The sequence below is a fragment of the Lingula anatina genome, chromosome 4, assembly GCF_051362555.1.
Source record: "Lingula anatina isolate TDL-2025a chromosome 4, LinAna3.0, whole genome shotgun sequence".
In the NCBI taxonomy this organism is placed as follows: Eukaryota; Metazoa; Brachiopoda; class Lingulata; order Lingulida; family Lingulidae; genus Lingula; species Lingula anatina.
This window is the reverse complement of record NC_141770.1, coordinates 15,205,718-15,233,605: the sequence shown is the minus strand read 5'-3', so window position 1 is coordinate 15,233,605 and position 27,888 is coordinate 15,205,718. Positions and strand designations below refer to the sequence as shown.

Genomic DNA, 27,888 nt, shown 5'->3' with positions numbered 1-27,888 from the left:
TAGACGAAATGGTGACAGGGCATAGTCAAGCATTTTACACAAAACGCGACAAAACTGCATTCTCAGAGAAAGTAATTTGCAGAATCTTGTAAAAATATACTTGAGGTTGAGTACAAATTGTGTCAGTAAAATAACCGTGCATCTCGTAATAGCCCTTAGCGCAGTTTGATTTTTCTTAGTATTACACAAAAGGCGTGATATTTTTTAAAATTTCTTTCATAAAACCTTCGTTTCTCTTCGCACTCCCCGCACTAGCAGGGCATGGATTTTAAACTTTTCTTGGATTGGCATGCGCACAAAAAGCTATATTTATCACTTTCTGTCTCCAGAGTTTAAAAAAAAGGAGAAATCGCGCTTATATTTTTAACTTCATTTTTTCCTTTTTTTTTTTCAAATGAACTTAAGCCTATATATATATTGAGTATCAGTATATATGTATATAATATGTCTTTATTCAGGTGCGCAGCTTTTAAGTGTGTGTGTGTGTGTGTGTGTGTGTGTGTGTGTGTGAAGGGGAGGGGGCAAACCATGTGAGGGAATATAAGCGACGGAGGAGCGGGTCCGTTGGTCCCACTGCTTCCTACGCCTATATGTAGGCCCCTAAACGTTACCACAAAGCCGCGTGCTAAGCGTACAATAACAATCACGAGCTTTGTTAAATATTAACACTTCTAAAAAATGCACTGACCGAATTACAGTGATAAATACGTCATATCGTCCGTTGTCTATTTGACTTTGCCAAATCTTTATCGGCCCCTTAACATCGTCTTACGTCCTCTTCCTAACTTTACTATCAGCGACAGCTCACGTAAACAACGAACCCGCCTGACTCTAGATCTGGTGTTGAGTTTAAAACGCTCTAGTCAAAGCAACAAGTCGCATTCATTGACAGCGCCCAACGTAAGCATGAAAAGAGCGGAGATCTGCGAGGCTTTAGCTCCTCTGAAGATTGTCGACTATCCTGAAGTTCCGCCCCCTCCCCCTAAAGGGGTTGTGGTTAAGGTGAGGGTCGGGACAAGGAGGGGTATGTAAATCTATTTCGAAGATCCGCGTTCATACTGCTTGGAGACATAGGACAGATGGTGAGATATCTGTATGCATTTAGATCGTTTGCACGTGTGTGCGCGTGCGTGCGTGTTTTTGAGAGAGAGAGAGAGAGGGATTGAAACCATGACCACCTCAGTACAAATGCACATTCATCTGAACCTCTTATATTCTGAACTGAAGTGAACTAGCTTCAGCTGATTATCAGTAAGCGATGGTGATAATATCCACAAGTCAAAATCTGGTCACAAGTCACTGGTGATTCTCTATTCTTGATATTATTAACCCAGATATACGAGTATGTCAACAGAAGTAGAGGTGTAACGAAACTGAGGGTCCGTGTAACAGAAAGTCCACCCTCCATATAGTTATAATGGTTAGAGTTGGTCTGACCTAACTGGGTCAAAATCTGGGGCGAGTCTCACCTGAACAAATGAATGGGAAGCGGACTCTCTGTTATGGGGGACTTTCTGTCACGTTACACTGGGGGTCGTGCCATTGTCTCGTGTGCATATATAGCCTTAAACGGTATGACAGGAATGGTAGTCCGCTAGGAACCGTAGTCCGTTCGGCATTATCTAGGAGACGTTCGTCCCATATTCTGACCCCAATACTCCGACTAACACTTACCTGTAGTAATCAACCGACTAATCATATTATTGGAACCTCGGACTTCCATTTCTAGGACTGCTATTCCTGTCACACCATGACCCTTTGGGAATGACATTAGTTCTTAAATTATGTCTCGTCCATAGAACATAATTACACCGTTTTGGTAACAGATTTATGCGACCGATTAATTCCTTTCTCTTTGACTCGGTTTGAATAAAAATATGATATTTCGTGTTGTTTATTATGACGCCTTCCATAGACCTTTAATATTGTTGAGATGTTGCAGCTAATAACAATGTCCAAAATGTATGCGGGAACCAAACAAGATGTTTAACTACCAGTAGCTCCAAGTGTGAGTGGAGGATTAATTTTTACTTCTATGCAATGCAATGTGTCTCAAAATGCGTGTTGTTGTTGACACTGAATGTTGAAAAGGAAAAGCATCGAAAAAACCCAACCAAATTTCTATTTGGTGTTTTCACGTTTTTTTTTTCTCCAGACCATAAATTTCAACTCAAATGGTTACTCTGCACGGCTAATCTTATACGGATATCAGAGCTGAAAGTGAATTTAACTTGTAATTTAAATTAATTACAATGCTAACCGGTTCTACTCTCTGACCACAGTGTCCGTTAGTAGTCTGCTACAAAATTATTGTATCTCCTTTTCTTCAGTTTTGTATGCTGTACATACTATATAAACATACTATCAGAATGTGATTCCGTCCTACCTTTCTCCTCAATTTACAGGAGAACATTAAATCACGGGGAATCTTTAAAAAAGTGACTTTGTCATCTTAACTATGGAAGTAGATGAAATGTAACGTAATTATCCAATAAAATTTACATGTAATTACAAGTTGGACTCCAACTCTTGGGTTTACGTATTTTATCAGCAGATCAAAGATCTTACACGATTCTTACTCAATATTACTTTATTTACGTAGGCTACTTAGAATGGATGAGAACCTTATATAATATGGCAGGGAGGAAACATTGTGGTTCATTCCCAGCTGCTAATTAAAAAAGTTTAAAGTATTTCTTATGCATTGATAGAAGTTTTTAATGATAAAAACGAATTAATTATGAAATATACTTCATTACTGTGAACTAATAAACAATAAACCGTACATGTAGTAATGTAGCCTAGTTCTTACTCCCTGATTTTTAAGTGACATTTGGTAATGAATTGGTAGGTCATTCGATGCACACTAAAATCGGGCATAAGTAAGCACTGCACCTGTGCTAGATTTGTTATATTTTGCGTTTTACAGCTATTCAGACAAATATCACACTTACTCCACGGGGACTCACGCTGAATAAAAAAACACCTTTTATGGGCACAATTTGGTCGAAGGAAGCCAAGATATGTTGTTACTCCGTGCATATGTCATTTGATTTTGAATGTACTGCTAACCCCCTCCCCATGCTACTCCTTCCCCTTCCCATTCCCAAAGGAATATAACATATATATTTATACAAATAAAAATTAAATAGAGGATAATATTCGAATGTTTACTGGATTATCACACGAATAACTTCTTAGTTTCCGATGTCACGATTAATTTTGCCCTGTATTTCTTCTTGAGAAATATATATTCTTATCACGATATTAAAATTAAATAAACAGCGAAATTACCCACTTCATCCAAAAATAAATAAAGAAATAAATAAATAGATGCCTTAGAATTACCCTTTATCCGCCAGTGAAATTGTATGTTTCCATTTCAGATTACCTACTCTGGCGTCTGCCACTCCGACGTCCACATATGGGAAGATGAGATGGACATGGGGGATGGCGTCAAAATGAAGCTCACTGCGGGGAAATTTATAAAATTTCCATTGGCACCTGGTACGTGACAGCCGGAATTTAAAGGGAGACAACGTGCGTTTGGGGGGGGGGGGGTCAGAATGAGTTAGTGCGCACTAGCTAGTGCACACTAACACCACGGGGACTCACGCTGAATGCAATCGAATAAACCTGATTAACGAGCTCACGTGCCTGCAGATGCACCCGCACAATATACATATGCATATCAAATGTGCTGACTTGTTAACTACATGATTTTTAAATAAAATCTATTTGTAATCTTACATTACCAGGCCATGAGATCGCGGGGATCATTGAAGCGGTCGGAAGCGAGGCAGGTAAATTAAATTTATTTCTGTTAATTATCTATTTATCCCTTCTGTCAACACAACGCGTTTAATGTTCATTGGCGTTGCAATTGGTTTGTGTATTAGTATACAATACATCCTAAAAATATCTTCACCAACATTAAGCAGGTAAAATAATCATATTCAACGTCATATCCAACGTCATTCATTTTCTTCCCAAGAACATTTTTTTAAATATGATTCAATATTTCATAATGTTATTTTATTTTTTAAAAAATCACTTGACCATGCAGGTTCAGAAGTGAAAGTTGGCGACGCTGTGGTTGTGTACCCGTGGCTGGCGTGTCTTCAATGTGACCTGTGCACGCACGGGCAGCCCAACCTCTGCTTGAACGTGGTGGAAAGGATTGGGGCTGCAAAACACGGAGGGTAGGGAGGACAGCACAGTGATGTGATAAATAATTTAAGAACAGGAGAAGGCAAATGAGAAGTGTGTATATTGTTAATCTTAAGAGAATTGACAATTTCATAAAGTCAACGTATGAGGTTGATAATGGAAAGTACATGTACAGAACTACATCTAGCTTCTTGTCTTGAAAATGAAGAGAGAGAGAGCTATGGCACTGTATTGTTTTCCTAATGTTCTCAGGTTCGCCACTCACGTGGTGGTTCCTATCACCAGTGGTGCTGTGGTGAAGATTCCCAAGGGTCTGGCGCCGGAAGTCGCCTGTATGGTGCCGTGTAGTGGCATCACCACCTACAACGCCGTCCTGAAGACGAAAGAAAGAGTAACCGAAATGGTCAGGATGAAAGGTAATATATTCTTCAGAAAAGAATTACATGTGCAGTGTTATTGCACTAAGAATAAAGCAATTGTTTTAATTCCTTCAATCAACAGCTAGTGATCAAATTTCCGTTCACCTTCAATATTTCTAGGTAGACATCGAAATATTGGAGATTATCAACCATTTCGATACTAGCTGTTGATAGAAGAAAAAATTTTGCTTTATTCTATTTTTTATAGCCATGCTAGGGTGACATAAATCTATCCTCAGCCGTCACCTCCTCTCTGTTTTTCGATATTATAAAATAAGTCTAGTAATCTAGAAAAATGATAATAAAATCTGAAAAATATAAATGATTCCAGGCAATGCCAAGCTCCTCATCATCGGTGCCGGCGGACTTGGAATGTGGTGTATTCAGTTTGCGAAGGCACTGCTTCCCCCAGAAACCAAGATTTTCTCCGCGGATATCTCAGTGAGTGTCCAGCTTGTCATATTATTCATTTTTCATCGCACTTGTGCATCAACTTGTTTCACGCTGGACATCATGTCCAACGAGTCTTCAGTGCCACGCTCATTTTGTACTTTATAAATATACAAACGATCATTAGGGACTACTGTTACAATTTCACGGCAACCATGTTTATGTAGAACGTTCTGCATCTGACGCTCCTTCTAAGGCATCACACGCACGACACAATTTTTATGTCTCTATCTTATTACACTGACCACGTTCACAGTCACTTCACCCAACCACCCCCACCTTTCACCACCCACCCCACCCCCACTTTGGAATTTAATCGTCCTACTTTACTTCCACTTTTTTTGTTCATTTCAGGAAGAGAAATTGCAGATGGCGAAGGAAGCCAATGCAGATGACACAATTCTATGGAGTAAAGATGGTAATAAAGAAAACGCTAATTTCATTAATCTTCTCCCTGTATGCTTTCTTCGATCCCCTACTGTTCTCAACCATGTCAGTCCTAAGCGCTTTCAAGGGATCATATCTAGCCATTTTCATGGAATCAAAAACTTTCTTTTTCTAGAAAAATTGACAACAAGTAAAAGATAGGCTGTGTAGACTTGAATAATTTTTTAACAACATTTTTCATAATATTTCAAGTTTTTGTTAATTTGTTAAGTGGCGACCCAGTGCTTTGAAAGATCTTTAATTTCTACTGAATTTTGAAAAAGTGTTCTGAAAAAAAATTCTATATAATGTGGTTTCCAATTATCAAGCTAATGAGCAAGAAATCCTCGCGCAGACGATGCAGCGCTCAGGTGGAGTATTTGATGCCGTCATTGATTTGGTTGGAGCCGGAGCGACTTCTCAAAGGGCGTTTAACTTGACAGAGCGGGTAAGAAAGGCACATTCGAATACTAGAAATAAAATATCCTTCAGTTTTAATTCAAATTGTTATTAATAAAGTGAAAGAATGAGCCCGTTTTCTGGGTGTAACTTCATCTAAGATGTATTAGATAGGATAGAGATGTACAGTATGTCTTGACTTGTGCGTGTTAATTTTTAGTCAATTATATTAATATTATTAATCCTTTCTTGACAATTTTGAATTACCAACAAGACACCTTTGGTCATGGGCGAGAAATAGAACCCTTTGGCAGAATATCATCGTTCGTCAAACACCGAATCGGTGATGGCACATGAAGAAGAATATTAATGAGTGTTACAACTTTATATACCAAAACGTAATTCTTCCTGGAGTTTCTTATATTTTTCGATTAATTCTCAAGATATACTCTTTCCAAAAGTGTTCACGGAATTATAATCCGTAAACCCATTTTCAGTTCTATGCATCTAGTTTTTGAGCCACTCTTGTAATTAGAACTGAGGAAATTCCCTCGAAGCATAACAAATATTGGAAAATTTGAACTCAAATTTTGAAGCGGGTTTAAGGATCGTAACTTTCTCAACAGTTTTGGGTAAGGTTTACTTTGACGATAAAGAGGAATTGCTGAAAATCCCAGAAAAATGCTTTCTTTGTAAAGGTCAGATGCACATTATTATGTCGTTAATACAATAATTGCACTCAAAAATACTTTAAATGTTATCGTTTTAGGGTGGTATTCAAGTGAACGTTGGGTTATTCGGTGGTAACATGAAGATACCGTTAATCGTCCTGGCGCTGCACACGAAGTGTGTACAGGGTGTGTGTGTTGGGGCGCCACATCACCTGGAGGACTGCCTGAAACTGGTCGCTGAAAAGAAGGTAATGAGTTTAAATTTGATAATTATAATAGTTTATTCAGAAAAAAATGCAACCAAAAGGTGGAAGTTGTACAATGTTAAAACAAATAACCTTAGGTTGTACATACCTTTTAACTATTCTTTATAAATACTCTAAACGGGGACTTAAAATAAAAAGACTTATTTATGAAAGCATTCTTAAAGCGTTCAATTTTGCATTTTGGAACTCAAATCTATTTTAGGTAAGAGTTTAAATATTGAAGTGTTTGAAGGGCTTGGGTTTATTTATTTATTTATTTATTTATTTATTTATTTATTTATTTATTTATTATGAAATTTCATTTATTAACTTTTTCGAATCACGCCACAGCTGTAGTTAAATAGTTGAAACATAAACAAGAGAAGCTAGTCACCTCTGCACTGTATAATAAAAAATTAACCTACATCTGTTTCAGCTCAAGCCTCCGCCGCTTGAATTCTTTACTTTGGACCAAGCAACCGAAGCACTGACTCGACTCAAAGAAGGAACAATGAAGGGCCGCGGTATTCTGAAGCTTTAGATCGTCCTAATCCTTCCTGGAGATAGTGAATGAATTGACCTATCCAATATTTCGTTTTTACCAAATTATTCAGAGACTAAACGATTGCAGCCCTAAACGATTGGTGAACTGAGAATGAAATTAATGTCTTAGTTAAACCAAAAGTAAGCGTGAAATTGATATTCAGTTTCATAAATGCTCAAATTACGATAGCACATACAGTATATCCTACGGGAAGTGAATATCGCTTGGATAAAGTTGTAACTAGGCAGTGCTTTTAATAGACACGAGAAGCAGAAGAACTTCTACAGTATTAAGTGGAGGACTTCAGATCTTGATAATAATGATGAAATTTCGCTCTCGAATAAACCATACTTCTTTGTCCTGGTTTATTCTGTGAAATCTGGGCGATCGTTTTATATAAGAAACTAATTGTCAGTGAAAGTAAGGCACCATTGATATGACTTTTTCACATTACTGTTTATTAAAATAAAATCAATATTACAATTCTTACATGAACAATGCCCGAAAAATAACGGAGAAATGCATCCCATGCTGTACCAGTTGGCCATCTGTATTTTTTTTTTAATATAGGCCCCTATTTTACTAAGATTTTAAAATATTTTTCTTCATGAACCAAGAAGGAATAATTTGCGCTTATATTGCACTGACAATTGTAGACAAGCGCAATTGATAACTATTAGGATAAAAAATTGCCATTAACATTATCCAATAATAAAAATGTCATCGTTTATGTTCGTGAAAAAAATAATAGCCAAATTATTTTTCGTGAAAAACGTGCCAAAATATGCTGCTTTGCACTGAGAAACTTGTCTCACCTACTGCAATTAGCTCTTGCTGAAGTTCACCCTTTTGGTGACGTCATCAGTTCATGTGTCTCTAGTCAGAAGCCGAAAGTTTTAAAAGGTGTTCTCGAACAAGTGAAGAAAGAACATGTGAGTATTTAGTATGTTCGGTACCGAGAAGAACTGTGAAAGAGTTTCAGACATCACATACTTTAATTCCCACTAAAGTAAGAATAAATCGGTTGAAGTGTCTTTTAGATAAACGCAGCACAACCGGGAGTAAAACTACCTAGTTCTAGGATTCTGTCACGTTGTGATTCTTGAAACTTCAAAGTGACTGAGACTTGAATCATAAGGTTAAACGAAATCGAAATGCGTGATCGTTAGACTTTATTGATAAGTTAGGCCATATGCTTGGAGTTCGATCTCCAAGGGGGATATGATGCTGTTACAAGTCATTTAGTAGATTTGTGGAATAATTTTTTCGCCCCCCCCCCCCCCCCATTATCAGCAACTGCTGTGCATGAGTCAAAGATGTGCAAAAGAAACAAGGGAGTTATTATATACCGACTAATTTATGGTATAAAGTTTCAAACAGTCTGCTCTAATTTTGAGTGCCTGGTGGATTGAATAACCACAAGTTCATGGTCAATACTTGTAGAAAAAGATGTGTCACAGCAAAAAATCCAGAATTAAATTTATTTTGGGAAAATATCCCATCCTTTCTGCCTCCTCTAGTATGCCCCCGTTTGAGAGTAAAAAAAATACTTTATGTGTCGACAACTGGCCGATCGTCATGCATTCATTATGCAACCAAAGCAATGCTTGTGGTGTTTTTTACGACCACCACAATGGCAGTTTCATGTTCGCAGAAAGGACACCATCCAGTGTAAAGGGGGTTAAAGTAAGTGAAAAAGGACTAAAACTATTCAATACTAGTAAAGTAATGTGAAGTTGCCATAGACCCAGTAATGTTGTCTCTTGCTTCTCTATTAAAATTAGTACTTGTAACCATAAACTGAGACCATAACTTTTTAAATCTTGTTTTTATTTGGGACTATAGTCACCATGGGGACTACCTGATCAGTTTCTGTGGATTATAATATCATTTAATCAAACAGATTCCTCATATCCACCATCAAATAATGTAGAGGAACCGTTCTGCTTGAATAGAAAAATTTTGATAGAATGTTCTGCTGTGCTAGTATATGTTGTGTAATCCAATCCTCTGTCACAAAACTACCAAGGTCTTCTAAATACTGTGGCATCCATAACAAGTGTCCAGTTTGGTAGTTGCTATGGATTATAAATATGATGTGAAATTCGATATTGTCATCAAATGCCATTTTGACACACTTAAATCCATTCCTGATACCCTTACTGAGGTTAGGAATGCTTTAGCGCTGTATTGTATGCAGTTAAAATTTGTTGATTGATGGTCTAGTATGTTATGAACAATAACTAAACCCCACCCCATCAAAAAAAAGGGGGAATTAACACATAGATATGTGAATGAATGAATGAATGAAGATGTGAAATGAGTTAATAGATAAATACATGAATAAATGACTGTTAAAATGAATTTAGTTTGTCACTAATGAAAATGGGTCAGTTTTTGTCTAATAGTTTGGACCAGTTTTTGAGCATAAGTTATTTTTATGAAACATGCCCCTGATGTACTTTTAATAAGAAAAGAAGCTCTCCCAGTCAATTGATTTGTCATCATGACTAATTGGATTGGAGATTGATAAAGCATTATGCTGATTGCTTCTGTATTAGAAAGTACCAGGTAAATGCATGCATTAATAGATACTTCCATCATTTCCACTTTCAATTGGCTGCATTGGTGATGGTCTGTAGAACCATTAAAAAGGGTTTAGACATAAGAGACTGTATAATTAACGAAAGGCATGCCATTTACATGTTGGACCTTAATATAGGAAGAGCGATTTTCCTAAATATGTCAAGCTTTTTCCCTTGATATGCCTTTTCCTTAAAAACCATTGAGAAAATTAGATCTGCCAGTCTGTTTTTAAATAGAAGTAAAAAATACACCAAAGCTTGTAAAATAAGTTTTAGCTCCTAACCCCCAACTTGTACATCCGCTGTAAAATTTTTCATTTTGTGAATTGAGATGAAGGAGAGAGCCTATTTATCAGTCTATGTGCTTTGGTCACATGTACTAGAAGCTGGCCATGGAGTGTGTTTGCTCAGCTAATACAGGTGAACTCTGTTGTAATGTAAGCGGAACAAAGGGCACGCACCCTCCACTGCACGGATGGCCATTGTGACGGACAAATCAACAGCAAAATCCTAAGAAAATAAAGGAGTAATAGATGTAGGTGGGGTGACTGTGTGCAATACATGGGTTGTACATGCTGTCATTTCTTCACATTTTTAGCTGTCTGAGATCACAAAGTTGAGGTCTTATTGACGAGAACTTTGACTCGACCCTCAGCTTGATATTTTTTCATGGCATTAATCGTTTATATTATTTGAGAATTCCGAATCAGTCAATTTTGGTGTACAGGTGGGATAAGGTTGATTCAGAAGCTAATACTCAAACTGACTTTTAATAGTGTGGTTTGTGAAATGAAGATTTTAAATTAAAATAAAAAATCCAGGTTAATAATATATGTACAAGTGCAGGTATTGTATACCAGGATGAGTCACCCAGTAATAATAACAACACAAACATCCCAGCTCCAGTGCTGGCTGTGCCTTTATTATACCCAGCCTCCGATATTATCACCTAATTTAAAATGACATTTTTTTTCTACCTTCCAGAGAGAAATTAGCTGTGGGCCATGAGCCGTCTGTCCACCACATGAAGGTGGGCCCTTGAAAATCCTGAATATTTGTGAAGAACTTATACAAAGGAGCACAAACAAGTGGAACCAGTGATTATATAGAGCAGGTTGTAGGGACTTTGTACAAGCTTGTGAACCTTTGGGACTTGGAGAAAATGTTCAGTATTTGAGACTTTTTACAGTTGAAGCAGAATGTAGATGGAGTCTCCATGGAACTGTGGGTGGAGTTGTGGAAGCTTAGGTGAACAGCTGAGCTGTTGACTGTTAAAAAAACTACAGCAGAGAAGGAGCATTGAGGTTGCCACAGTCAGCGTCTTCATTGGAGAAGATAGTTAAAGTTGGGGCAACCAAACTGAGAAGACATGGCATACCAAGTGGGCACCCCCTCTCATATGATGGGATTGAAGGTAAAATAGTGCTCTCTCTCTCTCTCTCTCTCTCTCTCTCTCTCTCTCTCTCTCTCCACACCCACACATTAAGTCAACATTACATTTACGTGTTTACGTAAATGCCAACATTTCATTATTTTACAGGTACCTTTCATGTTATTCTCATTATTACAACAGGCTTTGCACTTAACATGTGTCACTTTTGTACATATTGACACTGTGATTGTTTGTGTGTAGTGTACCTGCACTCATCTGTTTGTTCTGCCAGTTCCTGCTACTTACATGATAGACCTGGTATTTGACCAGCGTTATCTGTGCTAAAGTAATTACTCACTAATCTTTCTGCTTTAATCTCCAAACTGGGGGTAATTTACACATGAATTTTTGATAATGAATCCCAGACTGTGTCACAGTACTATAAGGCGTCATTTTTGAGTGATTTTTTATGTTCTGGACAATAACCGCAGAGTGCAGAATGTTGTTTGCCACTCTCAGTATACATTTAAGTGCCTGTTTGATACTGGAATTGTTACTCTGAATTGGCTTTAATTATTCTATTTGTCAATTATTTTTTCAAGACCAGTCATTTTGAGACACTGACAAAAACCTTTCTTTAACCCAGCTCAGTTTCAGAGTTTTTTTTATCCCTTAATACTCAGGTATATAAATGTCAAAACTGTTTTGTTTGAAAATATATCACTAGTTTGTTCAAATTTATACATGGTTTTGTCTCACACCTGCAGTCAAATAGACTTACCAGAATTATTTCCCTAAAGTGCCACAAGTAATTAGATATGACTTAAGATTATTATTGAAATATTTGCAGGCATTTGCATCTTACCTTGGCTTAAGATTATTCTAAAATATTTCTAAAGTTAATCCCTGCTAAAGTCCTAATTTATTTAGTGAAATGTCAGTAAATTGGTCAGAGTGACTTGGAGAAATAGTTGAGAAATGTAGCAGTTACTGTGTTCAAAACATCTCAGTGCCCTGAATTATTTCATTCTTGGCCAAAAAAAAAAAAAAAAGAAAAAAAAAGGAGTAAATATCTCATTGAACATGAAGATTTGTGCAAGTACTATTGCTATTGAACTGGGAGATTTGATTTTATAGTTAACTGTAGTAGATTTTATTGGTTGATTATAAAAAGTAAAAAGAATAATTACAACATTTTCATTAAATACTATGGTTTCCAATGAATATGGTAAATATGCCAGGAAGGCGCAACAAATAAATAAGTGTCTGTCAGCTTTAATTTTTTTTTTTCATCTTCTCTCTCACAGCACAGGGAGCCAGTGTTCAAGACACCTATGACTTTTAGTCCTCGTTTGGTAGGAGAGCAGGCAAGACCATCCCCATCCAGAGTTGATGTGTGGAGGGAACAGCTAGGCTTAGATGGTAAGGAAAGGCTAAATAAACCTGTACATGTACTGTTATGTCCTTAAAAAGCTTATAATGTTACTTTTGTTCGAGAAAAATTTGATCTTGATAGTCTAACATTGAAATAGAACCACATATGTTTTATCACAAATTTCACTGTTTGGAAATTTGTCAATATTTGGGGTTCATATCTTATCAGAGGAGTATAAAAAGTTGTAAAAAGTTCAGTTTATCAGTCTGATTTATGCTTTTGGTATGGGTTTATTTTTTCTACTTATTTATCATTTGAAAATACACAATTTATATTTGAATAATTTGATTAAAATGCTATTATATTGCTGACATTGTATTTCTCTGTTCTGTGTCCAGATGACCCGTATGGATGTAATGGTCAGCCGGACATGCCCAGCTCTGATGAAGAAGAACTAGAGCAGTATCAGCCACAGGGTGAGCAAGTCCACTCAGCCATCTGGGGCTGGTTTTACTGGAAGTCTAAAGTCAGTTTTGGGGCTAACATCTTAGCCTGATAGAGGACTGCTAGTAAATTCTTCTATAACAGTATCAAAGATTTCATTGTCCTTATTCTGTGTATCATGTTTATTCGTTGATTATTTTTATAATAAATGAATAACTAAATCTTTGATGGATATTATTATTATTATTATTATTATTATTATTATTATTATTATTATAGAGACCTGTTCTATGATAGAGTACCAGGCCCTGAAGAAAGAGTTGGAGGAGAGGAATTCACAGAGAGATGAACTGTTGTACAAAATTAAGGTGAGGACAAAAAGAAGGCATTTCTAAATATGTATGCACAGGTTTTTTAAATCAGAGCATTCAAAGAAGTCTTCAGAAGATGGACAATTCAAGATTAGAGTTTGAAGACATATGATTACAAAAGTTAAACTTTCTTTTTATATTTAAATATTCTCAGCTTATTTTAAAATTACTTAAATTTGTCATAAAAAATAAAGAGAAAAGGTAGTAAACATTAAAATAATGATGTTATTCTGCTTCAGATGTTGAATGACAAAGGAAAGAATTACAAGGCTCGTCTTGTCAAAGAGGAGAACAACAAGAAACAGCAAATCAAGATCATGAGGAAAACGCACGAATCTCACTTAGAGGCCAAACAAAACCTAGTCCAAAACTTACAAGATGTCATAGATGAACAGGAAGCTAAAATCTTCCAACTGGAAGCAGAAATTAAAGGTAATAGGCTGTGACATGATGTATGTGAGCATGTTGTGGGCCTGTGTTTGTGCCTGCCTGTGAGTGCGTGCATGCTTGTATAAACATGCATATGCATGTACATGCAAGTTTGAGGAAAAAAGTATCTTGTATGAAATCTACTTGGTATAATGTATATGCCTACAAACCAATGTTGCATATTGATAAGCATATATTCATCAGTAATGTTGAACGTGTAGCATTCTTTTGAGGCTACTAGTAGATGATTTTTCAACCTGTTTATATAGTTTGCATCATTTAGTTGACTTTTTTCACAGGGGATGCAAGTCGCAGATCAAAACCTCCATCCGCGGTGAACAAGTTAGTTGATCAGATTCAGCATTTAGAGTCTGAAAAGGCCGAGCTGACAGGACAGTTACTCACAGCTCAGGCAGAGCTCCAAAATTTCCGCTCAGAGAAAGAGGAACAGGATAGGACTACCAAAAGTGCAATAAATAAATTGGAGAAAGACAATAGGTCGTTGCAAGAGGAGGTAGTAGGCCTTAGAAACTCACAGGTAAATGTTTTAATATAGTTATCAGTGTATATTTTGAGTCATCATATATAGCCTTGCTACAATCATATCCCCTTTAAGTGCAATTCTGATGGTGTTAGGTTGAATATAATTTTAAGTTTAACCAGTCTGATTTTGGGGTCAATCAGTGCATATTTTTGGATGTGACAATTAACACAAGGTGCCATAGTCAGATTTGAATCCAGCAGAGAATTTCCGAAGCTGTGGTATGCACTCAAAGTTCAATGATGATTATGATAGTTTCTTTAAACAATTAAAACTCACAATTTTTCCACAGTGACTCCAATATTTCATTGTCTTAACCGTGGTAATAACTCTTAGGTTTCAGTCCTTGTTTCTAGAGACAAACATTGTAACAGAAATTTATTATAAAATAGTAGTTGGTATTTATTTTCTCTTCAGGGCAATGGCAGCACAGACACAGAGAAACAACTGTTGAAGTTAGAGCAGGACTGTGACAGACTGCAGAGGGAGCTTTCCGAGTCCCGCAGACTGCAGCCCAAACAACCCTATAATTATGCTGCAGAGAATGCTAAAATAAAGGTCAGTTACAGTGATTTTTATTTGTATTATCAATTATTACTTTTATAGTATTATTTTACTATTATTAGAACTACTTATTGTTAGCATTTATTTATTTATTTATTTGTTTGTTTGTTTGTTTGTTTGTTTGTTTGTTTGTTTGTTTTTGAAGTAAGGGGCAATTTGCCTGACTTGGGTTTTATACTGAAACTCTTCTTGAAGTTAATTCTCTTTGAATTTTACAAGTAAAAGAAATATGCTGTAAATGTTTAGTGTCTGATCTATAGATTCAAAAGTTTGTGAAAAAGATTTTGTCATTGACTGCTTTATTGCAATCTTACCCATGAAAAAATGTGATAATTACTCTCTTTTACTGTAACAGAAGAAGGCTGTGACAGTTGAATGTGGTTAAAACAGTTTATTTTATGACATATTTGTGACATATTTAAGTTTCAGTGGTAAGGTAATGTCTAACAACTGTTGAAATACTGCAACTTTTTTTCCACACACACAAAAAAAAAACAGAAATTAGAAGAAGAAAATGAGCACTTGAAAAACAGGGTGCTGGAACTGGAGACAGACTGTGCTATAAAACAGAAGGAGCTCTCGGACTTAAAGCTCAAACACAAGGAAGACATTCACAGGCTGACCTCAGAGAATGTTGGTGTGAACAAGCAGCTGCGTCAGATGAGACAAGATCTCACCTCCCAACAGAGCAAAGAGCCTCAGGTGGGAAGTAATATGAAAAATGCTAATAATAATAATAATGATAATAATACTTTTTAGCTTTGTAATTTTATTCAGTGTAAAATATTAAACTACACTGAGGAAGACTTTGGGTTAAAACAGTCAAAAGACAGAGTTAGACTAAATTTATTGGAGGACAATGTGTTAGGCTAATAATTACTTCAGTACTATTGAATTATCCTGAATTAAATTAACACCAGAATTTTTGGTCATCATTTCTATTGTGCTTTCCCCCCTCCCCTTCCCCCTACAAAACAACATGTAATTCATGTTTCTCCATGATACACAGGACTAGAACTAAAGGTCTAAAGGTCAAAGCCAACTTTCAGTCATAAGTTCATATGTGAAACTGTCCCCAAGTTATCTAATGTGAAAGCAAGATTTGATGCATGTTTCTCCTTGACCAACAGGTCCACACCAAGGTCGAGAAGGTTGAAGTCGAGTCCGAGGCCAGTAAGAAGGCACTGGCAGAAGCCATGGCCGAGAAGGATAAGCTACGCAATCAGATCACGACATACCAAAGAATGTACAATGACAGCAACAAACAGTTGACTGCAGAGAAAATCAAAGTCACTGATCTTGAAAAGAGGGTACGTGTCAATTAGGGTATAAAGTGTGAAATGCATGGTCCAATGAAAATTTTATCCAGTTTATCCAAAATATTTCATTAGAACTGGTAGATAACTTTTTGAGATGTGATGTCCACGCATACTTATCAATGCCAATAAAAACACAACCTTTTTCACTGGCAGTGGTAATTATTTATGGCACAGTTCTTTTAAAATCCTTCCTCCCATCCAGTTAAAGGAGTACGAGAAGCAGATGGAGGTTGTCAAGTCGGAGATGATGAGGGAGATGAAACAGCTGGAGCAGACCAAGTCTCATGCCGTGGACCAGGCTGCCAAGAGGGCCGAGGAGAAGATGATGTCCCTGAACGCCAACTACACACGGGCCAAGCTGGGACTTCAGATGCTCTGGCCTCAGTTTACGCAACTGGTGAGGAAGTCAGCTTGCAGTACATTATATTGTCATTTGCAATTGATTTGTACTTTGATTGTAGCATCATCTGTGGATTATTACGTGTTATCCTTGTCTTATTACAGTTAATGTAGCCATAAAATATATAGGATCGTGATTGTTAAAATTTATGGAAATAGATAAGAAGGCTATACCACAGTATGTTGTCATGTACTCTGTAGAATAACTTCACCTCCTAAGGGAGTGGGAATGTATGCATCTTCCCTTGAATGAAGAAAGTCGGAATTGTAAGAAATTTTTGCATTTTGATTAAACTGGGATGGAAATTGCTTCAGTAAAATATTTTACAAGTGACAGGCTATTTTAACCTTATTTAAACCCACTAAATCAGATACCTAATGAAATATAAGTACATTTGTGCATGAGGGTAGCATGGACATATCATCATGTAAAAAACCACATCCTCTATAAAAGCTTGTTTTCTTTCTTTCAGGTAAAGGAGCACAAAGCATTGAAGAAGGACATGTCTGCCTTTCCTCTCCTCATTAAGCAGACCGTGGGAATGACACTGAAAGAGGTAGTTTAAGCATATTTGTGATAAAGTTGGTTGCACTAAGATTAACTTTCAGGTCTGCTGCTTGTTTAATGGAGTTATATGATGAACAGTTGAAATTTCATTTCATGAAAACAGACATTCAACAAATCCAATAACACATATTAAAACATAACATGATCTTATGACTGGAAATAGTAACAAGAATCGGGTTGTTATGACTATGCCACATGTATTTTTTACAGATTAGCAAAGCTGTCCATAATGTCAGTGAGTACAACAAGGAACTAGTCAGGAAGTACAAGAAGGAGATGCAGTTGAGGAAAAAATACCACAATGAGCTTGTGGAACTCAAAGGTAGATGGCGCTGCTGGAGACTATAGATAGTTCAAACTGTAAACTTTTCAATCTCCATTGTAGAGAATTTATAGATGAGACCCATTTTAGTAAATCTCGTGTATTTTGCAAAATTAAAGCTTGAAAACATTGTATCAGCTGCATTTATCACTAATTAACTATATTAGTTTGTCAGTCAACAGCTGAAAGGAGGGTTTGTTTTTCATTGTCTCTTTTATAAAGATGGTATAAAAGTAATAGTTTCTAAAGACAAAACTAGTTGAAACATCATGCCCCTTAATTAAATGGATAAAGTCAATTGAAAAAAGATTTTTTTTCAAAACGTGATATTAACTTACTTTCTTTATGGATGAACTTCATTTCATTTTATCCCTACCTCAATTTCAGGAAACATCCGTGTTTTCTGTCGTGTCCGTCCAAACATCCGTGAAGATGGCAGTGGTCAGCAGGCCCAGTCAGTGGTCAGTTATGACCAGGATGATGATGGACTGCTGTTCATCAATAACAAAGGTGGACGCCTCCAGACATTTGAGATGGACAAGGTCTTCACAGAGGACAGCACTCAGACAGAGGTTTGATTTTTTTTCTTTTTCGAAGTTCATATTTTAATTTTTGTTACAATTATACATTTAAAGCATATCTTTTGGGTACTGATGTATGAGAAGTGGGTTCTTCTTTTTGCACCAGTTTTTCCCTTAGATGGTGTATAATTCAGCTTCTGTTCACCTTTTGAAATTACTGAAAACTTATCACTGGAAACTCTTGGCCACCGTCTAAGGGCCAACAGTCACATGAAGATATTTTAATGATATTTAAAAATATCAGATATTTTTAAAAATTGCTTTTTATTTTTTTTTTTTACGTAGCTGGTCTCTCTTATGACATTATTAAGTCTTTGATAAGAATGAAATATATAAGGCATTTTTACATCAGCACATTGAAAACCGATTCATTACTTTTTTTTTTGGAATGATTTTATTTTTAAATTGATAAGTACCCCATGCGATCATTTTTCCTTGCATTTAATCAAATTCTCCCAGACATATTAACAATGATATAATTTTGGTACTTAATATATCCAGGTATTTGATGAAGTGAAGGCACTGGTGACGTGCTGTGTGGATGGATACAATGTCTGCATATTTGCCTATGGTCAGACAGGGTCTGGAAAGACATATACTATGGAGGTAGGCAACTGTACACACTAGCATGTGTGACTTAATAGACATATATCTTTAGCCGGTATGTAGTTGTATATGTAAAGAATGATTTGGTCAAATATTGATATTAGTCATTACCTAATCATTTGTTGACATTTTCCTTTTTGATAATTTGTTTTACTCTCAGCTTTAAAAGGATGCATGTATACATGATTATTATGTTGACTTAAGCAAGCCAATTAATTTTTTTATTTATTCATTTTACAAGTGTCACCACTGCCTCATTATCAGTTGACACAATTGCCCTTCAATGTGACACTATGTCTATGTCACTATGTCACAAACTCTTCATTGTGTCGCAAACTTTTGTCATGTTGTGATTGTCTTCATTGTGCAACATGGTCCACATTGTGTCATAATTTCCACATTATTTCATTTTATTCTCAGTGTGTCACATTGTCTTCATTGTGTAATATTGTCCTCATTGTGTCATATTGCCCTCATTTTGTCACACTGGCCTCATGTCACATTGTCCCCATTGTGTCGCTGTGTCTGCATTGTGTCACTGTGTCTGCATTGTGTCACTGTGTGCGCATTGTGTCACTGTGTCTGCATTGTGTCACTGTGTGCGCATTGTGTCACTGTGTCTGCATTGTGTCACTGTGTGCGTATTGTGTCACTGTGTCCGCATTGTGTCACTGTGTCCACATTGTGTCACACTGTCATCATTATGTCACATTGTCCTCATTGTGTCACATTGCCCTCCTTCCAGGGCCCCAGTGAGGACCCAGGCATCAACCAGAGAGGACTGATGGAGCTGTTCAGGGAGACTGCTGACAGGGCTCTGGAGTGGCAGTATGACATCACAGTCAGTGTAATGGAGATCTACAATGAAATGATCAGGTAAAGTATGACATCACAGTCAGTGTAATGGAGATCTACAATGAAATGATCAGGTAAAGTATGACATCACAGTCAGTGTAATGGAGATCTACAATGAAATGATCAGGTAAAGTGTGACATCACAGTCAGTGTGATGGAGATCTTCAATGAAATGATCAGGTAAAGTGTGACATCACAGTCAGTGTGATGGAGATCTACAATGAAATGATCAGGTAAAGTGTGACATCACAGTCAGTGTGATGGAAATCTACAATGAAATGATCAGGTAAAGTGTGATGTCACAGTTACTTTAAGTAACTGGCTCGCGCTGCCAGTAATTACGCCGCAGGATATTCAGGGCACAGACCATGATCATAAGATACCACAAATAGAAAATAGATTTTTAGAAAATAGACTTTCCATGTGAACGAAGCCTTACTTCACGTAGGCACGACTCTAGAACAATGTCAGTAATTAAGTATATTATATAAAGTCCATGTTAAATATTTATATAAATTAAGAAATATATATAACTAGAGGATCAGAGAGGCGATACCGCCTCCGAATATTGTACCACCAGCTGGAGCAAGCGCATTCGTATAGACCCCCACATACACAAAATAAGGAACACAGCCACCAGTTTTGTGCTTGACAAGCTGTAAAAATGCAATCAACAAGAATTTTTAAACTATTGCAAAAAATATATATGGTACAATCAAATTTAAGTTCTTCGTAAGGTAGGTCAAGGGTCAATTTCAAGGTCACAGTAAATTGCCAGTATATGACTTCCTATTCAAGTTCAAGAGTAACTATGGACCTATCTCTGTCAAGTTTGAAGTTAAAAGAGAAAGAAATTAGCAGAGTTCAGTTCATGATTAAAAGTAGGTCAAAGGTCAATTTCAAGGTCACATTTAGATTGCCAGTATATGACTTTCTGTTCAAGTTCAATAGTAACTATGGACCTATCTCTGCCAGTTTTGGAGATAAAAGGGAAGCAAAATTTGCAAAGTTCAGTTTATGGTGAAAAGTAGGACAAAGGTCAATTTTAATGTCACATTTATAATGCCAGTATATGACTTCCTATTCAAGTTCAATAGTAACTATGGACCTATCTCAGCCAGTTTTGGAGATAAAAGGAAAGCAAAATTTGCAAAATTCAGTTAATGGTGTAAAGTAGGTCAAAGGTCAATTTTAAGGTCACATTTGGATTGCCAGTATATGACTTCCTTTTCAAGTTCAATAGTAACTATGGACCTATCTCTGCCAGTTTTGGAGATAAAAGGAAAGCAAAATTTGCAAAGTTCAGTTCATGGTGAAAAGTAGGTCAAAGGTCAATTTCAAGGTCACATTTAGATTGCCAGTATATGACTTCCTATTCAAGTTCAATAGTAACTATGGACCTATCTCAGCCAGTTTTGGAGATAATAGGGAAGCAAAATTTGCAAAATTCAGTTCATGGTGAAAAGTAGGTCAAAGGTCAATTTCAAGGTCACATTTAGATTGCCAGTATATGACTTCCTATTCAAGTTCAATAGTAACTACGGACCTATCTCAGCCAGTTTTGGAGATAAAAGGAAAGCAAAATTTGCAAAATTCAGTTCATGGTGTAAAGTAGGTCAAAGGTCAATTTTAAGGTCACATTTTGATTGCCAGTATATGACTTCCTATTCAAGTTCAATAGTAACTATGGACCTATCTCTGCCAGTTTTGGAGATAAAAGGGAAGCAAATTTTGCAAAATTCAGTTTATGGTGAAAAGTAGGTCAAAGGTCAATTTTAAGGTCACATTTGGATTGCCAGTATATGACTTCCTATTCAAGTTCAATAGTAACCATGGACCTATATCTGCCAGTTTTGGAGATAAAAGGGAAGAAAAATTTGCAAAGTTCAGTTCATGGTGAAAAGTAGGTCAAAGGTCACTTTCAAGGTCATAGAAAGATTGCCAGTGTATGACTTCCTATTCAACTTCAATAGTAACTATGGACCTATCTCTGCCAGTTTTGGAGATAAAAGGGAAGAAAAATTTGCAAAGTTCAGTTCATGGTGAAAAGTAGGTCAAAGGTCACTTTCAAGGTCATAGTACGATTGCCAGTATATGACTTCCTATTCAACTTCAATAGTAACTATGGACCTATCTCTGCCAGTTTTGGAGATATAAGGGACTAAATGTTATAATTTTGGAGTTACCATAATGTGCCTTAAATTTCATACAGAAAAAATTAATTAAAATAAAGAAAATGTCATTTTGGTCAAAATTCTTGAAATAGGAGGTGCTCTGAAGTTTCAGAAGTTCAAATTTGATGAAATAATGTCATTTTTGAACACAAGTTGTCTGCTTTGCCAAGCCTTATGTTTTATTTTTCCAGAGTTCAAAATTTATTATCCATTACCGTACTGCACATTTTGCTTTTACCACCAATATGTACTTTTTGATACAGCGTAACTCGAAAACCGTATGGAATACAAAAAAACCGAGACCACCTCCAGTGTTGGGCTTTACATGCTCTACAAAATGCAAAAAAGAATGGGTCTCTAGCATTAACGGTTCCCGAATTAGAGACAGTTTTCAGTTTCGGTATCTTATGGCCGCTACTCCCGTGAAAATGCACCGATTGACCCCAAATTCATGGAGATGAAAGATGACCTGAAGGGTAACACCTTCCAATAATATTATTGGTTAAGTCTGTGTGGTGTCTGAATAACAGGGCAAAAAAAAATTTTTTCGTAAAAAATTTCATTTTTTTGAAAATTTTGGCCCATTTGACCTTGAAGTAAAGGTCAAAGGTCAAATCCAAGGGTATATTTGAAATCTACACATATGACTTTTGGAAAGCCGTCTATAGAAATTTTTCCCATAACTCCTTCCGTAGGGTAGATAATTAGCATTTAATTTTGCCATTTTTAGACAAGGGTGCATTGCAATGAGTGCCACACCCAGACCCCAATACCGACAAAGCCCAAATTTTACGTGGAACGAGTTGAGATTATAGGTGACCTAAATCCATGAGATGGGTACGGGGGCCCTTACCGTCTAGGAGGAGAAGCGGTAACGGTAGCCGTCCGGCGGAGCCGGCGGAGCCGGCGGAACGATCCGGACGGGACCGAAACCATGTGTACCGCCAGCGCTAACGCTGGTGGTACAATTAATGTGGTATAAATATGAATTTTATTAAATATCAGACACTTGTTGAGTTCTTAGCCCATCTATGAAACAGATGTAAAGACGATCAGTCCCAAATCTGGTAGATAACATTATAACATACAATATGTTTTTAATGTTATTAATCTCCAGAGACCTTTTGAGTTCTGACCCCAGCTACAAGATGGAGGTGAAGATGAGCCCCGAGGGGGGTCTGTATGTCCCAGGGCTGACCACCATCAGGGTCCAGTCTGTGGAGGACATTAACGAGGTGAGGACATCTACTAAGTTACCATGCCAACATGATATAAGGTGCTTTGTCACTATTTATGGAATTGCGATCTGTACAAACATAAGCACGTGCTCATCCATATATATATATGTTGGTATATTGTCCTTCTGGCTGAAAAGACTAAAATTTATTGGCATGTACATGTAGACAGATGGGCAGCACACACACATGCACACACACTCGCATGCACTGTTTTACATGAAATGTGTGCATGGATTGGAAAAGTCAGTTATTGATCTTTAAAAGCATCAAAATGACAATTAAAAATGTATATAATATAATATAATATAATATAATATTTCACACCAGTACTTTGCCATCTTCATCAATAGCAGACAGCCTGTTGTTTTAAAAGACTTCCTGTGAGAGTGTATATCTTGTTCCTTTCAGACCTTTGCCCTAGGACACAGGAACAGAGCGACAGCATGCACGAACATGAATGAGCACTCCTCGCGCTCGCATGCTCTGCTCTGTGTGAATGTGATTGGGAGGAACAAAACTACTGGAGCCAAGACTGTGGGTGAGTAGAATTGGTAAAATCAGTAAAAATCGATAAAACAATTTTTTTTGTTTCCTTATTTCAGATACACAGCTCTGTATTTTTTTCTTCTGTAATTCTGCTTTTAGAGAATGAACAGAAAGCAGGAACAAATTGACTGTATAATCATTCTGTTTTTCTGTCTTGCTACATTTTGCCTGTAATGAAGAAAGGCTCTTGATTATAAATAAGAAATTTAGAAATCAAAAAGAAATTTTAGTTTATAATTTTCTCAACAGTTTAGGATGGGAAATACATTATTGATAAATGAAAAATTGCTGTAAGTGTCAGGAAATTTCAGTTTTTACTATATGAAGGTCTAACACACATTTCATGCCTTTAATTTTCCATCCTAATTTCTAGGCAAGCTGAACTTAGTTGATTTGGCTGGCTCTGAGCGGGTGAATAAGTCTGGTGCAGACGGTGCCCGTCTGAAGGAGGCACAGAACATCAACAAGTCCCTGTCCTCCCTGGGTGACGTCATCCAGTCCCTGAGGAACAAGCAGGCTCATGTCCCCTACAGGAACTCCAAGCTCACCTACCTCCTGCAGGACTCTCTGGGTAAGAGGGGGCACATGCCCCCCCCCCTTTCTCCACCCTCTGTAGGTTCCCTCAGAGGACTTTTAATAGTTTTTACTTGGCTAAAACCAAAGAAACGTTTTTACTTGTGGCACATGTATGCTTACACACACACATACACACACACACACACCATTCTCATGTTAACTTGGCTAATACTTTGGAATTTTTGTTTCTAGTGACACACACACACACACACACACACACACACACACACACACACACACACACGTAACATTCTCATGTTTAGCATATATCTCTTGAACATCAGGTGGTGACAGCAAGACGTTAATGATAGTCCAAGTTGCCCCAGTGGAGAAGAACGTGAACGAGACACTTTCCAGTCTGAGTTTTGCACAAAGAGTGCGCACAGTGGAATTGGGCATGGCCAGTAAGAAGACAGAGTCCTCCGAGGTTGCTGACCTTAAGGAGAGGCTCGCACAGTATGAGGTAAGACAGTCTTCAAGAAATACAGGGCATTTTGAAAATAAATTGTGATTCTGTATTTGTGAAGTACATTGTGTTTTTTAAAGTAAGTTATTGCTAACTTTGTTGCCAATAAACTGATGAACCTATTAAAACTACAGACTGCAGATATTTGACACCATTGTGTGTTGGCTTTCCAGGGTGGGCGCTCTACACCAACAAAAGGCACTTCTTCCCGGCCAACATCAGCGGTAAAAAGAAAGTGAGGACAATTTTCTGGCAGTTGTTCAGTGTACTTATGACTGCCATGAGTCTCTGCAACCTAAATATGATCATATAATGATAAGTTAGTTAAATGAATTTTTGTACACCATACACTGAAAGTCCATAGTACTAGCACTCTGCCATGCCACATTGGCTGATTTATGTCATCTGTATTCCAATAAAGTATGACTGTTTATAAACAAATGTATTTTTCAAATATGTGCAAAATGCACATTGTCCTGTTTGATTGCACTAATTTATTCCTAATCTTCAACTGTTTTTGAAAACTGTGTATTATAAATGGCATAAAGCCGTAGACCAATATAGGACAATGTTCGAATTATTCATATAAGATAATTTACCAGAATTTATAATTGTATGATTTTTTTTTTTATTGAATTATTTACAATCTCCTGGGGCTTTATCTCCTGTTATAAAAACCAAGAATCAAGTTAATTGATTCCAATGTCAAGTTTTAAGGTTGTGAGAAAGATTTGTCTGAAAGGTTGATATACAGACCTACCATAAAGTATGCTGTCCTTTTTGAAATTTTTTGTGTATATATCAAACTTTTGTTCTTTATGGCCCTTAACAAGTAATTGATGAGTCAGTACTAGGAGTAGTGTTAAGTTGTACAGTTTCAGTTCTTAACTCTCCTGGTCCAAAAGCTAGTACGTGCAAGCTTCACCTTTTCCAAACACTTCCCTATGTCTAAATGTTGGTACACGTGATATTGAAACTGGCAAGGTAATATTAATTTTGTCATTTTCTTCATTTACTGGCCACAGTTTCTGCTTTGAGTCAGTAGATTCTTATAGTCCCTGGTGGTCTGAAGGGCTAGTTGGCTGAATAAAAGAGTATTTAAAAGTAGAATAAAGTAACAGTTAAGTGGGTCTATTAATATATACATCTTGTAGAAGTATGAAGGTTGTGTAAGAAGCCAAACTATTTCCAATCTGAGTTCCAGAGATTGATGGAAACGGCAGAGACATGCCCATAGTGAGGAGTTAGTTTTCAGCAATCTGGAAATCTTGTTGTGAATCAGTAAATGGGGGTACCAGCTTCATTGTATCAAGGTTTAAGTAACTAAGCAAATTTATGCTTAATTTATTTTAATTACTTATGTCTTTCTTGAATAGACCACAAATGAAGTGCAGTTTTCCAAAGGTTAAAATAGGTAATATGATATTTTGAAATTATTTAGTAATTATGTAAATTGTATCCATGCACAATTTTCATTCATGTAGAATTTAAGTACAAAAATTGTTGAATTCCCTAATACTGTCTTATCATGCAGTGGATATTTTATGCAGATCACTCAATTTTAGTGTTTAACAATCAATGTCAACAAAACTATGCAATTCATGGGAGCATGTCTCATTCTGCTTTTATAAGATATATAATTATTTCTACAAAAATACGTTATTAATATATACGTGTATTAGGTTGAAGAGCCAAAGAACCTGAAAAGAATTTGAGCCCAATAAGTTTTACACAGTTTAATTCCCATGTGAGGTTTCTTTATATTTGACTTTTGTCATTATGCTAATTATTGATATTAAAATATATTTCAGAAAATACCTTTATTAGTATTTATTATCTTATTTGTTTCTTGTAACTTAAGTTTCCTTTTGGTAAAAACTTTCGCTAATGATGTCTCATAGATTTGTAACGAAATCTGGTTCATAATACTGCATGAAAGGAAATGCCTAGAATATGCAAAAAAAAAAAAAAAAAAAATTTAAAAAGAAAAACCTTTCTAAGAAATTTTATATGATGGAGGATTTTTTTGCCATTTGTTGCAAATTATATTTTTCACATGTGAAAGCAAGTTCACTGTGTTTTATTGTACCACCAGCATAGGTGCTGGCGGTACACATGGTTTTAGTCCCAACCTGCATGTTCTGCTGGCTCAGCCACCACATCACCGTTACAGCTTCTCCTCCTAGACTACAGGGGCCTGCGTACCTATCTCTTGTATTTAGGTCACGTATAATCTCAACTCGATTCACGTAAAGTTTGGGCCCCTTCAGTGCAGGGGTCTAGGTGTGGCGCTCATCGTAATGCACACTTGTCCAAAATTTGCAAAATTAAATGCTAAATATCTCCCAAATCTAAAGAATTATGGGAAAATTTTCTACAGATGGCTGATCGAAAGTCATATGTGGAGATTTCAAATATGCCCTTGGATTTGACCTTTGACCTTTATTTCCAGGTGAAACAGGCCAAAATTTTCTAAAAATGGGAATTTTTTATGAAAAAAAATTATTTGCACCAATATTCAGAAACTACGCATAACTCACATGTACTGTTATTGGCAGGTGTTACCATTTTGGTCCTCTTTCATCTCCCTTGAGTTTGGGGTCAGTCAGTGCATTTTCACAGGAGCAGCGACCATTAGATGCCAAAACTGAAAACTCTTTAATTTTAGAACCGCTTATGCTAGAGACCTCTGAATTTTTGCATTTGATAGAGCATGTCAAGCCCAACATCGGGGCTGGTGTCCGTTTTTTGTTTTCCATATGGTTTACAAGTTACTCTGTATCAAAAGTACATTGTGGTTGTGAAAGCAAAATGTGCAATAGGGTAATATGCATAAAATTTTGAACGTCAGGAAAATATAACATAAGGCATAGTGAGGCAGACAACTTCTGGTCAAAAATGACGTTATTTCATAAAATTCGAACATCTGGAATTTCTGAGCACCTCCCATTTCATGAATATCAACTAAAATGACCTTTCCTTTATTTCAATTAGTTCTTCTGTACGAAATTCATGGCACATTACTGTAACTCCAAAATTGCAACATTTTAGTCCCTTATATCTCCAAAACTAGCAGAGATAGGGCCATAGTTACCATTGAAGTTGAATAGGAAATCATATACTGGCAATTTGATTGTGACCCTGAAATTGACCTTTGAACTTATTTTCACTATGAATTGAACTTTGCAACATTTGAGTCCCTTACATCTCCAAAACTGGCAGAGATACAGTAG

The 27,888-nt window shown here is 36.6% G+C and overlaps 2 protein-coding genes across 5 annotated transcripts; both read left to right on the top strand.

Moving 5' to 3' along the window:
- The first annotated feature begins 772 nt into the window (after positions 1–772).
- Positions 773–7,813, top strand: LOC106150370 (uncharacterized). 2 transcript variants are annotated; one of them, XM_013523116.3, is made up of 10 exons: positions 773–1,002; positions 3,387–3,507; positions 3,759–3,803; positions 4,067–4,202; positions 4,423–4,586; positions 4,921–5,030; positions 5,394–5,457; positions 5,795–5,913; positions 6,634–6,783; positions 7,217–7,813. In XM_013523116.3, exons 1-10 carry the CDS (start codon positions 907–909, stop codon positions 7,319–7,321), a joined length of 1,110 nt encoding a protein of 369 aa, XP_013378570.2. In that variant the 5' UTR covers positions 773–906; the 3' UTR covers positions 7,322–7,813. The 2 variants fall into 2 exon arrangements, with proteins under 2 accessions (XP_013378570.2, XP_013378572.2); XM_013523118.3 differs by having other exon boundaries at positions 776–1,082.
- A 346-nt stretch (positions 7,814–8,159) lies between these two features.
- Positions 8,160–26,472, top strand: LOC106150358 (kinesin-like protein KIFC3). Of its 3 annotated transcripts, none has more exons than XM_087010376.1 (21): positions 8,160–8,256; positions 10,894–11,323; positions 12,589–12,703; positions 13,055–13,132; positions 13,380–13,468; positions 13,711–13,903; positions 14,200–14,438; positions 14,859–14,999; positions 15,504–15,707; positions 16,136–16,315; positions 16,527–16,721; positions 17,197–17,280; positions 17,502–17,613; positions 18,001–18,185; positions 18,696–18,800; positions 19,546–19,676; positions 22,947–23,064; positions 23,476–23,605; positions 23,987–24,184; positions 24,474–24,652; positions 24,829–26,472. In XM_087010376.1, exons 2-21 carry the CDS (start codon positions 11,279–11,281, stop codon positions 24,892–24,894), a joined length of 2,787 nt encoding a protein of 928 aa, XP_086866502.1. In that variant the 5' UTR covers positions 8,160–8,256; positions 10,894–11,278; the 3' UTR covers positions 24,895–26,472. The 3 variants fall into 3 exon arrangements, with proteins under 3 accessions (XP_086866502.1, XP_086866504.1, XP_086866503.1); XM_087010378.1 differs by lacking the exon at positions 8,160–8,256 and adding an exon at positions 10,428–10,444; XM_087010377.1 differs by lacking the exon at positions 8,160–8,256 and adding an exon at positions 10,483–10,636.
- Positions 26,473–27,888: the final 1,416 nt, after the last annotated feature.